The 18,167-nt window shown below is 39.9% G+C and overlaps 1 protein-coding gene across 2 annotated transcripts in view; it reads left to right on the forward strand.

Moving 5' to 3' along the window:
• Window positions 1–18,167, forward strand: part of LOC118081799 (tetratricopeptide repeat protein 27) — a 93,377-nt gene that overhangs the window by 64,046 nt on the left and 11,164 nt on the right. For both annotated transcript variants that reach the window (XM_035108253.2, XM_035108254.2), the window contains exons 14-19: window positions 3,644–3,742; window positions 4,564–4,616; window positions 7,625–7,790; window positions 10,645–10,842; window positions 16,619–16,730; window positions 18,003–18,103. In XM_035108253.2, the coding sequence (XP_034964144.2) occupies window positions 3,644–3,742; window positions 4,564–4,616; window positions 7,625–7,790; window positions 10,645–10,842; window positions 16,619–16,730; window positions 18,003–18,103 (729 nt within the window). The remainder of the gene's footprint in view (window positions 1–3,643; window positions 3,743–4,563; window positions 4,617–7,624; window positions 7,791–10,644; window positions 10,843–16,618; window positions 16,731–18,002; window positions 18,104–18,167) is intronic.

Here is an 18,167-nt window from a genome sequence, read left to right on the forward strand (position 1 = left end):
CACCAAATGAAGCGAGGTGAGCAACCACCAGGGATAGGACCTTTTCAGTAGTAGCACCCTGGATATGGAATAGCCCAGGCATCCCTAAACTGCCTGGGCTATTCCATATGTTTTGGCCTACAACTCCCATGATCCCTAGCTAACAGGACCAGTGGTCAGGGATTATGGAAATTGTAGTCCAAAACATCTGGAGGGCCAAAGTTTGGGGATTCCTGGAATAGCCTTTCCAGGGAGGATTGTCTGTCACCGTATTTGTGGCCTCTTTAGATGACTTTGGTAAGCTGGCACTCTGTTTTTAATGCTCTGTTGTGTTTGCATAGGTTCCCCCCTTTATTTATTTATTTATTTATTTATTTATTTATCTATTTATTTACCAAAATTTATATATCACTTGAATGTCAGAACACCTTTAAGTGGCTTACAAAAAAGATAAAATGAAACATTAAAATTGTCAATAAAAAGCAGTTAAAAACAGGTACTGTATTTAAAATTTTCAGAAGATTATTAAAATCACCAGTAGCTAAAAAGATTAATGGTTCTATGGTTTGCTTTGTATTTTGGTTATTTTGGACTTCTTTATTTAAACCACCCACAGAACTTCATGGCAGAAGTCATAAAATATAGTTTGTTGGAGCAAAGCAAACCGCAGTCTCTGGTCCGGATGTAATGCTGAGCTATGGATCCTGATTTGTTTCCTCCACATGCTAGTGGGGAGGAGACAGACAGCCCAGCTTGGCACTTCATAGCAAACCATTAACTGTGGTTTACTGTGACGTGTGAGCTGGGCCCGTTATGTAAGGTGATTCATTCAAAGCTATGTAAAGAGCAGTTGGTAACTAATAAAAATACTTTCCATCACTTTGAAGAACTAGTGGTCTAATCATGAATTTATTTTTTTCAAGTACAGTATAGGCAAAAGGTTGCATTCAGATATTCTCATTTGTGCAGCTGCCCCCACCTAGTTTTCAGAGATCCCTGCCCCATTTCATTGCAGCTTCCCATACCCACATCAGAGGCCTTCCCTGTTACTGGGATGTCTCAGTCGGTGGAGTGTGAGACTCTTAATCTCAGGGTCATGGGTATGAGCCACATATTTGACAAAAGATTCCTGCATTGCAGGGGGTTGGAGTAAATGTCCCTTGTGGGTCCTTCTAACTCTATGATTCATTCCTCTGGGAGAGGCTTCTTAGGCAGCCATATTAGGAAGGATTGGGTAGGAAATCCATGCTGTGCAAACATAATGTTTTCTTGCAACCCATGTTTGCATGTTTCTGCTGTTGGGGAAACCACTATTTTGATGCACTGAAGGTCAGCAACTGAAAAGTTGAGTTTGAAATCAACTTAATTAGACCCTAAACTAAAGGTTGAGATGAAAAGGAGTGACTGCATTAAATGAGATGTCTATCATCATCACATTTGGGGCAATTCACTGTAAGTAGGCCACTATCAAGAATTATGTTGCTGCTGTTTTGATGTTTGACCGTGTAATTGTTGCATTTTAAAGTGACTTTTTTGTATTAATACAGTACGCCATTCACTGCTATGGGTCACTCTTTGGTCAAAGAGTGGTATATAAATAAGCCATAATATAAAACAATATTTCCACTTCCTTTGGGCATTTGTAATAAATGTGCTTAGTCTAGGCTCCATCATTATTTATTATATCCATTCATCATTTATTTTACATGAAAATGTGTCAAAAGTGACTTAATGTAATAATAGAAACAACAAGATCTATTAAAACCAAACACAAGAACAAGAATAAAACCACAAACTGCCTTTGTAGAGCTCTTTTTTTAACGTGAGATGCATGTGCCAACGTTTGTTTTATCCTTGAGTGTAGTTCCAAACTTAACACTTCAATCAAAGCAGCAGTTTCAAAAGCAGAATTAATTCTGACCCTTTTTTCACACATCTGCATGTTGTAAGCTTGAATTCCTTCGCTTACTTGATTCTAGTTTGTGTTAGCAAACTGCTTAGGCAGTGGAGAAGCAATATACTCTTGAACCATACATAGAATATGGTATCTTAAACATGAAAGCCAAATAAAAATTAATAGTGTGAGTACCCATGTGGCAAGTAGTGGCCACAAGGATGCAAGGCATACCAAAACCAATCAAGAGATTGACAAAATGAGGCTACAAATTAGTACTTTTTCTCTGCAATCAGTAGTGCAACTATATAAGCCACTTTTCTTTTGTTTTCTTTTTTCTGTAAGGTAGGAAGGTAGGAAGCTTGTTCCAGGTGAAAATTTCCCCTGAATTGTTTCTCATGCTGTGTTCCCTCTTGTTTGCAACTGTGGTTCAGGGAAATAGTTTGCTACCAGAAACAGCCCCCTGCATTTAGTGATTATTCAGAGCCTCAGTTTTTTTATTTTGCAGTTGTGAGTGATTTGCCAGATCCCATTCCAACCAACATAATTGCCTACGGAAGTCATGGTTTCTCTCACTCCAGCTTTTCTTTGCAATTATTTCACTGTTGGGCCCTCTAAAGGCCTCCATCTCCTACAAAGATGACTTAAACATACTTCCTGCAATTCAGTGGCAGTACCCTTTCTTCCATGGAAAAATGTGTCTCCATAGAATCATTCCAATGCTGCCTCTAATTAGACAGAGGCGCGCGCACACACACACACACACACACACACACACACACACACATACACAGGCCTCCTTTTTGGCAGGAAAAAACCCAAATACTGCTTTATCTGGACTTTCACATTTTAACAGCCTACGATTACTCTATTCTGTATTTCATCATTGATACCGTTGAAAAATAGCTCTCTTCTGATCTCTGCAAAGATGCAGGGGCAGCCTAGCATATGGCACTGTAGGACATTTCCCAGTTAAGATTTCATGGGAAACTAAGTAACCGAGGAGGGGAAGAGGGACTAGGAGCTTGTAACCCAGCACACGAAACTTGGTTTGTTGGGCCAGGTCAACTGTGTCAGAAAGAGACCCTTTTGAAAGCAGAATGTGAGTTTTAGTAATTATTTCCCCTCAGGGACACCTGCTCTTCTTTTAAAAATCTATTTAATATGGTTTTATTATTTCTGTGTGACAAAGTATTAATAACGAAACGATGCAGGGGATTATGGTGGGCTAGCAGTGGCAAAATGCTATTTCCGCACTGAACGGTCAATGAATTTACAGAGTTAGTCAATGAATTTTACATAAATATGTCATTTACAAGATTTTTGTTGGAATGAATTTTACATAAATATGTCATTTACAAGATTTTTGTTGGAACTTATTCTTGGTTAGTTTTGTCACTACATTCTGCTCCTTCAGTTTCCACAACAATCACATTTACAAGAAGAATGTATTATACAAACTGGTGTCTCTATGGATACACCTGCTTCTTCTCGGGGGCTATTTGCATCATCACAGCTGCATCCCCTTGTTGCCCTTTCTGATGGTGGCATCACAGCCAAGAAGTGGCCGCTGTATCTTTGTCGAGTGTCCAACCTGCAGATTGACTCTTGAAGCTCCATCAGACCTATGGCTTTACTTAGATAACATACCTTGGGGTAACTCCACGAAAAGTGATGTGGCCTTTTGCACAAGAGAACATAACCAGTTTTCCAGGCAAACACTGTAATGGTTGTTTTCTTTTTGTATGCTCCCCCTTGCTGACCTTTCAGTTAGGTGTGTGGTTTTCCTTGGGCTGTGCCTACTTAGCTTTGGAAGATTATGAAGGTGCTGCCAGAGCATTTCAGCGCTGTGTGATACTGGAACCTGACGTAAGTACAATAGGTTTAAGGTAATATTCGCCTTGCTTTGATTCTGTTTATTTAACAGTATTTTTAAAATCACTTTTCTGGGCAAGCCCGTCCAATGCGACTTGAATAATAAATAGACTGATCAATAAACAAGCCAGTAAAAACGAAACAAAGCTATATAATCTAGCCTGTAAAACAATATCACACCTGGAAGGCTAATGTAAAAATATACATGTTCAGTGCCTTCTGAAATCCATGCAGCATGTTAACCCTAATACAGATCTGAAGGGAAAGAATGGCAAAGCCATGGGGCCACCACAGAACAAGACCATTCCCTTGCAGCTTTCTGTGATGGGAGGAGGATACTTAAGGAGGGGTTAGTGCTGTTAGTGTGTGGGCCAGCAGTCCAACAAATTACTTTAACCCAGGAAAGCAGAGTTATTGTTCAATGTCCTGTCAAAATAATACCGCCGGTATGCCACTGTTTCTACTGTTACACTAATTTTATACTGCAACAACCTTTTTTTAAAAAAAAAAATATATGGGTGCTATCCTAAAACTTGCCATACTCCTAATGGCTATGAATCAAGCAAAGGTAAGCCTTGAGTGGCATATGCTTTAAAATTCTCTCAAAATCAGCAGGTCTTTAAAATGTCTAACTCCGGCTCGATTATGCCGATTGATTAGTGCTATACGGTAGTTTAACAGTCAAATTTATGAATGTCAAATGTTGACGCACAAATCAGTGTTTTCCGATAAAAATTTAATGTGCTTAGTGTTTAAATAGGTATCCTTACTCCTGTATGTTTGCTCTCTCCTTCATGCATTTGTTTTCCCCACAGAACGCCGAGGCTTGGAACAATTTATCAACTGCATATATCAGATTGAAACAGAAGTAAGTACATCAAAGGGATTAGTAACTGCTGCTTCCAAAGTAAACAGTGCTGGTTTCCTCTCTCTCCAGCTTTCCCCCCAATTCCTCCCTGCTCCTGGGCACGCTTCCCTCGTGATCCACTTTATGATCACCTCTAGGACAAGCCTCCCACCACGAGGATCATTAGAAAGGTAGAGATATCATTGGAAAGCCTTTGAAAAGGGAAAGCAACTGTTTAGATTCCTCCTCCACCCCTCCCCAAACTGGGTGTCGCAATATAGAATTTATTGCACAGGATACTGTTAATTACAAGTGCTGTACTGACCTCATCGTGCAAGGGAGGCCCTGCTCTGCATCCTGACCCTTTATACAAAAGAGCCCTGCGGAATCAAATGCCCACACTTTTCTGTATTGTGGACCCCCACGTTACAGGGTGCTGCATCTATGGGGTGCATATCCCCTCCCACCACCCTACCTGGCTTTTCCAAAAAGCGTTTCAGTATTCCTAATAACTGTAATGTTATTAACTGTGGAATTTTTAGCCGGCTGTTTTTATTACTTGTTGGTTGCAGGGTTTATTGTGAATTCTGCTTTCGGCCAGTTTCAGGTGGCGTGCAAATGGCAGAGAATGGGGCATATAAATATTTATGTACATAACTGTATTCTTACTGGAAAAAAGCAAGCTGGCATCTAAATCTGATTGCAGTCCCTTTGGAAAAAAATATATAGCTAAGGATGCCTATTGCAGAAACATAATCAAGGGAGAAGTTGGCAGTTTTAGTACTAGCCTCGTGGTAGCAGATGGTATCAACCCGCATAATAAGCCACTTGTTTTCTCCTCCCTAGAAGAAGCCATTAATAAATCTTGTGAAGGGACCCGATTTCTTAGTTCTTCTGTATGCTTGCTCAGTTTATGTAATGATGTCTGGAGTAGATACCTTTTTGATAATGCAGTTCCTTCAGAAGTTCGGTATCATCATAAGTAAGTTGTCAAGATAATTTTTGGTTCCTCAGGCTGTGTCCCATTAATCATCTACCAGAAAGAATGTAACTTAAAAAGGCAAGGGAGAAAAATGTGAGATAAAAAAACTTGCTTGATTCCTCTCCTCCCCCCCCCCCCACCTCACCCCTTGCATCACTGTGAACAATTTATCTGCTTTCTGGAAGCAAACTGAAAATGAGAAAATGAACAGGGAGTTCACAAAGTTGTGGACACAGGAAACAAATTGCCAAGAAAGTGCATTGAACCAAAAGCCATAAATAAGTTCAAGAGGCCCTTAGACATATTTATGGAACATACAGACTGAAAGATGCAGTTGCTACGGAGACTGCAAGGAACAAAAAAAAGATGTAAAGAGATACAAATGTTTGTTCAAGTGTCCTTTTCAGACAAATGTCCTTTTCAGCAACTTTCCAGAGTATGTAGAAGTATCCCTGAGAAACTTTATAACCAATTACCTAAATGAAGAAAATCAGACTAGAAGATTTATCAGACTAGAACTTCTTAATCTCTCTGTGGAGGCTACATAGGTTTCTAAGGTGGCTCATTTTAAAGTCAATAAGTAAATTTTATTTTATCCAGAGAGTGATTAATCTGATCCCTTTGTTCTCCCATTCACATGTCATGGTGCAATTTCTGGACACTTTATGTACCTGTATTGTTCCCTTAACTGGAATGACATCCCCATCTTGCGTCTCTCATCTCTTCTCATAAATTAGCTCACAGAGCAAGAGCTGTGGTGAAATTTCACGTGGCAGAGATTTGCACAAAAAATGGTGTTCCATATTTAACGCTTGATCAGTTTCTGTCATTGAAAGCTACTATTTCTCATCCTCACAACAAAATCAAGATGACTTACCATTTAATCAAGACTTACAAAATACAGTGTAAGAAGTAAGAGGGGAACTGTCTATGCCAGGGGGTAGGCAACCTAAGGCCCAGGGGCTGGATGCGGCCCAATCGCCTTCTCAATCCGGCTCATGGACGGTCTGGGAATCAGCGTGTTTTTACACGAGTAGAATGTGTCCTTTTATTTAAAATGCATCTCTGGGTTATTTGTGGGGCATAGGAATTCGTTCATTTATTTATTTTTTCCAAAATATGGTCCGGCCCACCACATGGTCTGAGGGACGGTGGACCGGCCCATGTTTGAAAAAGGTTGCTGAGCCCTGGTCTGTGCCAATGGAAATAAAATAACATGGAGAATTTTTAACATTCTAACAGCGCAGTTAAGAATAGTGGGTGGCAAATAGCAAATCTGTGAGTACTATAGTTTAACAATGCCAAAACCTTTTGTTTTTCATCCTGGCTGAGAGAAGCACACATATTCATCTTTAAACAAGCAGCATTCTCTGCTTGTTTATCTGCTTTAGCCTATTTGTAAAGGAGAAGTGTAGTAATCTCCCACAATCTTCCATAAATTCTAGACTAGCAGATATTTCACAGAAAAACAACAAAATGGAGTGGCTTATATGTGTATGTGTCCCCCCCCCCCCAGTATAATAGATTTAAAGGTGGGAGGAATACAGCAAAAGAATTGTCAGAAAGCCATTTTTACTACATTCAAATGCTGTCACTGGAAAATCTAGAACCCCTTCACATATAGCCAAGCATCGTGAGAGTTGTTTCCCTGTGGAGCAGTCTCTCTCCTGCAATGCCGTGCCCTGAATGCAAATGATACAATAATGTGGATTGTTCCTTTGCAATTGGCAGCCTCTTTTCCAGACAGGTGCTGCACTCAGCTGTATGGGATCACGCAGCAGAGAAGCATCTCTGTGATTATGTGTGATGGGGAGCCCTGCCAACAGATAACAGCAATAAAGGATATGGCATGAAGCATCCTGGTATAAAGGGAAGGAAATCATCCATCTCTTGTCAAATCAGAAAAAGCAACTCTTAAGATTGTGGTCTTCTTTGTAAATACAATTTTTAAAATGATAAACCTTCAAAAGAAGTGAATAAGGGGGGAGAGAATCAAATGTCAAAGCAAAACTCATTGTGTGTTTTAACTTATTTAATTTTGAACCAGAATTAAAGCATTCCGGACCCTTCAGGAAGCTCTCAAGTGTAATTATGAACACTGGCAGATTTGGGAAAATTACATTCTCACCAGTACAGACGTCGGAGAGTTTTCAGAAGCTATTAAAGCTTATCACAGGCTTATGGACTTACAAGAAAAGTATAAAGATGTCCAGGTGGGCTGTGTCTCTTTTTATTCAAGTGTCCAGTTTTAAAGATTTCAAACATTGTTCATGAAAACAGGTCATACTTGGGACATACTTCAGTGATTAAAGAGCCTCCCGTCTTATAATTGAAGTTGTAGGGTGCAGGTTTTACTACTGCAGATAGCTACTGTCCTGCATCTGTGGCGTGGGATCTTATTTGGTGCAATTTGCTACTTCTGTCAACTTTAGGATTTACACTTATATGCCAAACATTTTTTTTGGCAAGAGCTAAGTCACAGTTCACAATAATCACCTTTGACCATGGGAGTAAGGAGAACCAGCAGTGCTAATTGCCCTGTGTCTCACTGTTGAAGCTCAGCAGTTGCTGTCGCTCTAATGCTGGCTTGCTAAGAATGACAAAAGCATCAAATGCATTGTGGCTTTTTAAAGCAGTCTGCTTCACTCAACAGTGCACGGCTCAATTTTATTTGTTTCTTGAGCAGGATATACGCAGGTGTTCAAAACAGGAGTTAATGGAAGACAGACACCAGCAAAGAAAACTCCACCATGTCATCTTTTGTCAGCACATAAACTCAGAGATAAAGCAGTAAGGTTGATTCTTAATTCAGAGAGACAAAACCTAAGAGAGAACTCCACGGACAGGACTACCCCAATGAGGCAGTCGCCAGAACTGAGGAGCTGAGCTTTCCCAGCAGTTGCAAACTCCTTCAAGGAGGGGCTCTGTGCCTTTTGTCCTGCTACATGTAGCACCCCCCAGGCAGACAAAATCTCGGGGTACCTCTCATGCACATGCTCTAGTGGGATTACATTGAACTAAGAAAGCTAGATTGCAATTTTCTTTCAAGATCCAATCAATGTTACTATGATCCATTTGCGCAGGGCCCCTAAAAGCCATGGGGCCCACAGACTATTCAGTAATCCAGCACTATTTCCCCAGCTGCAGACTCCCACCATTCCTCCTCATCTAGCCAGATCCTGACATCTTTGCTCATGTGGTTCCTGTCCAGAATCCTTTCTACTGGAAAGGCAAAAGCAAAACTTTTTCTGTCCCTTCAATTTCAGAAATGGATTTCATAGCTTGTGGAGGAAGCAGAATTAATAGGTTCAAGGAGACACCTGTACCTGCTAATGGCCATTTCCTTGTTTTTAAGCCGTAACATCGGGAGCCATTTACAGCGTGGTACTCTGTAGACTGATGGCTTATCATGTGAGAACTGATCTCTAAAACCATTTCCCCCTCGTGAAGCCTGTCAGCTTTGCCGAGCATCAAGGTAGCCTGGGAAACATGTTTTGACAGGCTGAAATTTTATATCAAAGGGGCTTTGTAACTGCACAGTGATAACTAGTAACAGCTCAGATGTTTGGAAATACGGGGTTTAGGTTTCGATAAAGTCATCGTGGGCTCAAAAACATCTAGGAAGGTTATGGGGGAAGAACAGCAAACCGGCTTCACTGGAGTTTTGTTTGATCCTCTGTAATGATCCTGTGACCTCAAAGAGACATGCATAAAAATTGAATGTACTTGCATGAATGCATAGCTTTATTTGATGCACTCAATGATTAAGTTATCTGGAAAAAATGTAATATAACTTACAATCTTGATTTTGTAACCTACTGATTTGACAACTAAGAACAAGTTTCTTAGCTGCTAGATATAACACCAGTAAATGGCAAAGCCATTTAGAAGTGTTTAAATTCTATTACAGGTAGGTAGCCGTGTTGGTCTAGCATAGTCGAAACAATATAAAAAAATTCCTTCCAGTAGCATCTTAGAGACCAACTAAGTTTGTCATTGGTATGAGCTTTCGTGTGCATGCACACTTCTTCTCTAAGGTGCTACTGGAATGAATTTTTTTATTAAATTCTATTAGTTTTTCAAGAACTCATTATATTCCAATAAAATAAGTTGCTAGCATTCTTAAACAAGTATGGTGTCTCTGCATCTATGGTACATAGGAAAGCTACATTTCATTTTTAATAGATTAATTCCATAAAATAATCCTATACATTTGCATGGGAATAAACCACATTAAGAACGAGACTTAACAACTCTATGAACATGTATAGGATCCCACTGCTTATATGTATTTCCAGTACCTCCAACATGTGTTTTTCCAAACTTTACTGAATGCCTTTGATTCCTCTGGAGAATATTGAGGTCCTTTTATTAATATTGACTGCCAGATACAGATGTAGTTAGTGTTGTCAGAATTCCCCATGTGTCCTTAAAGAGATTTTCTATCTTAAAGGGATTTTCTATCTTACAGATTAAAAGTGTTGTGTAAATTTCGGGCAGTAAGACTCTGTTTCCTGGTTAGATTATAGCTTTAAGTGGTGCCCAATTATGTAATATAGAACCCTTATTCAAATTTTGGAGAATAAGCTTTCGTAGAATTGCTGTTGCCACTGGGGAACATTGTTTTTCTTTTTCCTTGCTATCTTATTGTTTGTGGAATGTTTGTGGAACAGCTTATTGTTTGTGGAATGTTCTCCCCTGGGAGGTTTGGCTGCTGCCTTCATTATACACCTTTAGGCACCAGGAGAAAAAGGAAGCGGGATTATTGGTTCTGTGGGTTTGGGGATATGTTTTTTTTTTATGCATCTTGTGTTTTTATCTTGTATTTTTTATGTCGTGAACCACCCTGAGATCTATGGATGAAGGGTGGCATACAAATTTAATAAATAAATAACATAAAAATAATTCAGACTCCTACAAATTATTTTATTGTATAAGATTTGTATACTGTTTGATTGTAAAAACAAAACAACAACACCAAAATCAAAGCAGCTGTTGAACTCACACATTCACTAATTCGCTTTGTAGTGGTAGTCCAATTATAACCAAAATTATCTTCTCTCAAAGGTGCTAAAGATATTAGTAAAAGTAGTTATGGATGGAGTGACTGATCGTAATGGAGAAACTGCAACAGGGTTAAAGGGGAAACTGCAGGGACTCTTTGGCAGAGTGACTTCTAGAGTGACAAGTGATGGCGAAATCTGGAGACTATATGCAAGACTCTATGGGAATGGGCAGAGTGATAACCATGAAGATACAGAGAAGGTAAGTGTTAATGGTAAGAGTGTGATTTTAAATTAGTAATGATATAGGAAATTTACTCTCTACCCAAATTTTGGTATTAGGATCATGATGCTTAGTTTGTGACTGTTTGGTTTCTCCAACTCACAAAATAAAACAAAATAAAAATATGGTAAAAGAATCAGTTTAAGCCAATTTCACTTCTGTCTTTGACAAGCTGATCAGCAAATCAAGCTTAACTTGAAAAAGAAGAAAAAGAACAAAGCAGACCATTAAAGGGAGGGAGGATAATGCAGAATGTTCAGGTTGCAGCACTGAAATAAGAAAGATTAACGCCCAAGACAGGTGAAATGTTGTTTTTCATCATTCTTACTGTGAGAATGCACTTAAGAAATCGGTCAAGTTTAAGGATGCAATCCGCAGAAGGTTACATCCATCTGTTCAATTCAGTCTTAAGCATATGTATCTGTCTCAGAATTGTGTTCTGTATATTTAATGTGCGTAATCCAGACCGGGGCACTAAAAGCTTCTTTTAAGCAATATGACTTTTCTAAATTGATTTGCACCTTTCAGGTTTTTCTATGGAATTCAGGTGGCTAAAGCATTATCTTAAGGCAGCAGCACTCAGGGGGAAAGAATGTTCTCAATCATCAAACTATTACAACCTAGCGCCATGTAACTGTGTACTGCAGCCGTGGGATCACCTGTTCAGCTGTTCTGCAAGGTCAGCCTGCTCCTTCAACACCACCTGCTTGACAGATAAATATTGCTCTTCAGGCATCTGGTGGGAGTAAGTGTGGCATCTCCCTTGCAAACATATGGAGAGGCTGGATTCAAACATATCGATGAACTGTGAAGTGGGAGAGCAAGGAGAGAGCTAACAGGCATATAAGGAAAAGTAACAAAAATAAGGAAGTTACGGGAGAGGAGGTTTGTGAATCTGCCAGAGAGAAGGAGGGAGGGAGGGAGAAGCTTGGCGGAATGCAGAAGAGGAAAAGGAGATGCAGCAAGTGAGATTTGAAAAACTAGCTGGAAAGGAAAAAGCGTGAAGGAAATTGACATGAGATTAGTCAGGAAGAATCAGAAAGAAAAGATAAAGGGATTTGTGCATTTCTTACAGTGCTGCTGCTATTGGATTGCATATCAACTATGTCTTTGGACTATGTCTAACCTTACTTCCCTTGTTTTGGCTTTTTGATTTTATTTTTAAAAGATAGATTTTTTTTCCCTCTCAGAAAACCCCCCCACAGAGTTTTCATACAACAAGTCTTGTTTTCCTTACCCACTTTCTACCAGGAGAGGCAAGTTCAGTTTTTCTCAGCTTTGCATCCCCTGTGAGCAGATGTTGCTGGAAATTCTCATTACCCTGGTTCTTGTGCGCATTGCCTGCCCAGTGAGAGAGGCAGAATTTCCCTTTATATTGCCAGGGATGTTACACCTTGACATGTAATAACAGAAGCTAGTAAATAGCATTTCTGAAACAAGCCATCTAGAAATTAAGTATATTCCTAGGGGACCTTCTGTCCTTCCTACTTTAGTACCATTTTCAGATTATAAAATTGTCATTGGACCCAGGAAATGGAGTGAGAGCATTTGAGGTCTGAAGCTAAGCAGGGGGTTGAGAGGGGGGCTGGGGGGGAGGGTTAACCCTTCCTAGCTGCACCTGCCCACCCCCACCCCAAATCAACCTCCTCCTGCAGTTAGCCTTGGGAGGGGGGGATCTATTGGCTTTTTTCAAGGTTTGCTGTTGCAGAGGGGAGGGGAGAGTAATCTTCCTTGAGATTGCAGCTAGGAAGGGAGGGTTAACTCTGCCCTCTCCATCTCTATTTTCTAGATCTAGAAGATCACACACAAACATTACAAAAAGCAAAAAAAGCAAAAAACTACTTTTCCCAGGTGCTTGCAAATGTGCCCACAGGCCCAAAGAGGTTGTTGAAATCTTCTAGGTATTTAGAGAATCTAAGGAAAGCTTTAAAATCTGCCACATAGCCACAAAGCTTCTAAACTACATGGAGACTCTGGGAGGAAACTGACAATGAAGTGGGTATTGGAAATACAGTGGTACCTCGGGTTACAAACACTTCAGGTTACCAACGCTTCAGGTTACAGACTCCACTAACCCAGAAATAGTACCTCAGGTTAAGAACTTTGCTTCTGGATGAGAACAGAAATTGTGCTCCGGTGGCGCGGCAGCAGCAGGAGGCCCCATTAGCTAAAGTGGTGCTTCAGGTTAAGAACAGTTTCAGGTTAAGAACAGACCTCCAGAATGAATGAGGTTCTTAACCAGAGGTAGCACTGTAACAGGAAACAGCACACGGGTGGTCCTGATGGCCAATCAGGTCACTGATTCACTTCCACCTGGAGCTGGATTGAGTGACTCCTGCGGATCAATCAGACTGTTGCATTCTGGATCCTATTGTTCTAGGATTCAGCTTAGTACCTAACAATGTTATAATACAAAAGAAACATTTTCCAGTAGTGGTGCTTGGTGTTTTCATTTTGCTGTAGAAAACTGGAAGAACTACAAGCAAGCATTTCATCTTTGTGCTGTAGCCAAGGTTATGAGATGTGTGCTTCAGCTATTAAATCAAAGCAAACTCCCGGTGGCAATTTTTCAAGGAGCCACATAGTGTGAAAGAAGCATCAAACTCTGAATATAAAATGAATACTTCCAGCTTTCAAAACATGGTAGAATATTGTGATGGAAAGATCTTGCTAAATTATCCTGACCCATTTTCCCGAAAGAGCTTGCTCCCTTGAGAGTGTTACCAGAAATTTCTTCATTTAGGTTAGGTATGTCTGTGTTTAAATGTTAGCAACGTGCCCTATACAGCCTCTCTTTTTCTATGAAGCAGCATAGCATGCAACCTAAATTGTGTAACCATAATAAAGATTTTCCTGGTATTTGCCTTAGTTTCCTTGGTTGGTTTTGTCCAGGGGCAGACCAGGTTTGGTGCCAAAAAGCAAATAGTCACCAACACTCTGTTTCTCCCTCCTCTATCTATTTTTCATATTGCCCAAATGTAATGCTGGTTGACAGGGACATTATTAGCAATATATATATATATATATATATATATATATATATATATATATATATATATATATATAATGTTAATGCATTTTTAAGTAACACAATTCTGTACCTTCTGATTACTTATTCTGCCCTCAACCCGTCGTATTCCATACTGCTATTTAACATACCTCCAGTTCAGTAATCTTCTCAGCACTCAAGCATGCCAACTAATTATCAGTTGGTAAAGCAGGAGACTCTTAATTTCAGGGTGGTGGGTTCGAGCCAAACATTGGGCAAAAAGATTCCTGCATTGCAGGGGATTTGACTAGATGACCCTCATGGTCCCTTCCAACTCTACAATTCTCTGATCCTATACTGTCCATTCCAACAAGCATTTCCCAAGAGTCAAAACCACTTTGCTTCACTTTGTATTCTGCAGCCCAGGAAACCATTTTATTTCTTTAAAGTAGCTCTATGACCCGCTAATTTGCTTGACATTTGAATGCCACAATATGCTTCTTTGTTTTAATATTTGATCAAAGGTGAAATAATGTAAAAGGCTGGTATGAATCATTCTCAGTTGTGTTATTTTGTGTAATTTATGTGCAATTATAGCTCCACTCAAATAGTGATTCCCCAGCCCCCAAAGTGCCAGTCTCAAATATTGAAGACAGGTAATAAACTTAATAGTCTTCCTCTGTTGGCTTAAGAAAGGCTAGAGAGAGACTGAAGAGGCAAGCTTCTGGCAAAAAAAAAGGAAACTGCCATTGGCTGTGATTTTCTGTCCCTAGCAGCTCAGAGGTGGAAACCTACACTTTCAAATGTAAGTTACGATAACAAAACTAGTTTTAGGAGATGTGGCTGTATATGGTCATCTCCCCCACCCACATTTCCGCCTCCCCTTTGTCAGAGAGAAAGTGATGAGGACAAGAGTGGTATCACACACTCTTTCATGCCTAACATTGCACTGGTGTTGCACTCTATTGAAGGGTTTTCACCGTAGAAAGCATTGTCTCTCCAATGTTTCATATGTTTCAAGGCCCACATGAATCTCCCTGTGCATCAACAGAGATGTGAGCTTAACTCAGTTTTCCTGCCAAAAAGTACCCAAAGCAAATACTAACAACATAAAACGACATAAACCCATAGTAGCATTAACAAATTCAAAATGTCTCATATAGCAACTTGCTAAAATTATAAAGGAGAGTAGGCTCTTTTTTAAAAAGTGGTTCCATAAATGCAGCACTCCATCACAAAAAAGCAAGAAAAGTAATTTCACGTCATGCACAAAGAGAAACATGAGACAGATATTTGTTGTGTATCCTGATTATAAAACTATATCAATCAGTTAATTAACTGTATCAAGAAATCCATATGAATGAAAACAAAGTGTGAAGATGAAAGTTGTCTTGCAATTTTGTGTCCCAGTGATTTATAAATGAATTCCCAGCATTAAATAAATATATTTGGTGCCCTTTCTTCCTTATTTCTTATATTCACATTTAGTTAGAAATGCTATATCGCAAGTCTATTTCACATTACAGTTGTTCCTTGGATCCCAAACGCCTTGGTACTCAGATGTTTTGGCTCCCGAACGTTGCAAATCTGGAAGTGAATGTTCCAGTTTGCAAACGTTCTTTAGAACCCGAATGTCCAATGGGGCTTCCAATTGGCTACAGGAGCTTTCTGCAGCCAATCAGAAGCCACGCTTTGGTTTCCAAACATTTTGGAAGTTGAACGGATTTCCGGAACAGATTCTGTTTGACTTCCAAGGTACGACTGTATAATACATCAACAGACTCCAAAGATTTCCAGTTGCTAGCAATGGCTTGCATGGCTGCTTCATGCTTAGGCTTAGCCAAGAGAAAGGCATTCTCTGTTATTGCAAAATAGGGTTCCTTAAAAGATAGCAAGCACAACAGAATCCCCTTTGCAGATCTTAATTAGTGGGATGGGGAATTTGTGTGGATTAGGTGTGCTTAACTTGGCTTGTTTTGAAGAAAATAAAAAATAGCATATGGAAGCAAGTCTTGGTACCTAGCAATTGTGTGGTCTCTCTAACTAGTCCCCGGGGTGAGAGTCAAACAGCAACCTTTTGGGTCACTTCACAAAGCAAAGATCTCTCATTGGTGTTTGTTGGCGAATCTCTTCCATTAAGACCAATGGGACTTAAGTGCTCACGTTTTTTTGCTTTTTAAAATGGGTAAGTAAACATTTGGATTTAGGAAAAAACTTTCCTAACACTTTTTTTGCTTTGGCTCATTTGCTTCTGCTTAGGTTTGGGCAATTGCTTTGTATTTTCTCCATTTTACAGAATCCATGTCTTCTTGCTTTTTTCCACATTGGGGAACTAATACAGAATAAAACTGGCATCTTAATCTTTGTATATATTTGAGCAATTTATTGCATTCCTTAGATGCATAATGGCTTAAAATATTAAAATACAAGTGTTTTCCTGCTTTCATGTGCATTTAGTCATTGTGACCTAGCAAAATATGGGTCACATCCATCAGTCTAGACAGATTTTTTTTTAAGGTAAAAAATTATCTTTTAAACACGTGTTACTTATATGTCTGTCATACTTGAAAGGCAATAACAGCGAAAAACATCTGTGCTACAGCTGCAGAATACAGTTGCAGGGGAGGAAGATGGAAAAACTAATACTGAGAAACTAACATATTACCAGTCAGAACTACCGTATTTTTTTAGAGTGACTTTGGCTTTACGTATTAACATAAAGACGAACTAAGGTTGTTTTATAATTTCACTCTTCTGTCTTTACAGGTGCTACAGTATCTCAGCAAAGCACACAAATGTGAAATCCAGTCAAAGGACTGGGACAAAGATATTTTCTCTTTTAAGAACGTAGTAAAAGGAGCTTTAGAGCTTGCACATGGTATGTCCTGTATGAATTTTTTGGCATAAATCATTGTTGGTGGGTTACTTTAAAAGGTTCATTTGGCTATAACATGCCACACTTGCTAATACTTAAAAACAAATCCCAAGAATAATAGAGCTCCCTTAGTTCTACAGTAGGGAAAAGGATGTTCAGGAGAGATGATGTTAAATGACCAGGTCACTTTCCGTTTCCAGAGGTCAATGTAAAGTCTCAACAGGACCACCAGACATACATGCAGAAAATTCCCTCAGAAATCCATCTGGATCCGCAAGGATCAGAGGCAGATCATTTTAATTAGTCCTTCACTGTACAGAAGCTCTTTCGAACACACAAGAGGGACTGGAAGGTGGTGTGTGTGTGCCTGCCCAAGGGCACATCAAAGCACAGCCCTGCTTGGCACTGGGGGGGGGGGGCACTGCGGACTCCGTTCACGCTCTGCCCCTGGAGTGGCTTTCATGTGGCCGAAAAGCAGGGTATAAATCCCTTGAATCAGTATATTGCTGACATTCAGCACTTGTATCAGCCAATATTTTCATTCCAATTCATTTGTCCAAAATGGACAAGTTATAGGGAAACTATAGATAAGCTCAAGGTTAGCACTAAGTACAACAAATAATTAGAGAGAGAACCCTCAAGGGAGGAATCGTTCCCACCACCACCACCCAAAATAATAATAATGAGGGCCCAGTGTCCATAGAATACTGTGCCTGGGAGGCTGGAGAAATAAACACAGATACATATTATAATGACACACATTCAGTCATGGGCAGTCTCCCTCCACCCCACCATTTTGCCTCAAGACCTCACTTACTCATTTCTGAAGTTCAGAAGCGTGTCGCCAAAACAGAGCCCTCTGCATGCAAGAGGGAGAAGATAACAGAAGGCTTGGGGAAACCCCAAATTCTGCAGAAGTACAGAAAAGCTTTAGGGAAAATCCCTAAGAGGAAGAACTAACTGGGGTTGAAGAGGTGGAGTGGAATGAAGTAGTGGGAAAGGGGGTGGGATTTCAGCAGCACTCCAAGAGCAATATTTTGTCACGCTATTTTATTCCCTTGTTTCCTTACAAAAACAATGCTGTGTTGTTTCAGTGATTCATGTTGCAGTTCAGAATACCTGTCCCCTTACCATTTTATGGATGCTCCTTTTAATGAGCTTCCTCATGAAGAGAACTGGCTGAAAGCTTAAGTACTGTAGTAATTTATGTCTGCCGTGTTATCACAGTAATCATCACCAGACTTTTGTTTTGCCTTTTTAAAATTCATCTTGCAGTGGCAATGAGGTGCAGCAAAACCAAGTCTAATCACCAAGAGGCACTGCAAATTCTCTCTTCGGCTCGACTCAACTTACGTAGCTTGGCAGCCAGAGCAAAGGTGAGACTGAGATGGGCATCCTTAAAATAGTCCTTTTAACAGAAAGGCAGGTCAGGGTCAGCAA

The sequence above is a fragment of the Zootoca vivipara genome, chromosome 3 (assembly GCF_963506605.1).
Source record: "Zootoca vivipara chromosome 3, rZooViv1.1, whole genome shotgun sequence".
Taxonomy (NCBI): domain Eukaryota; kingdom Metazoa; phylum Chordata; class Lepidosauria; order Squamata; family Lacertidae; genus Zootoca; species Zootoca vivipara.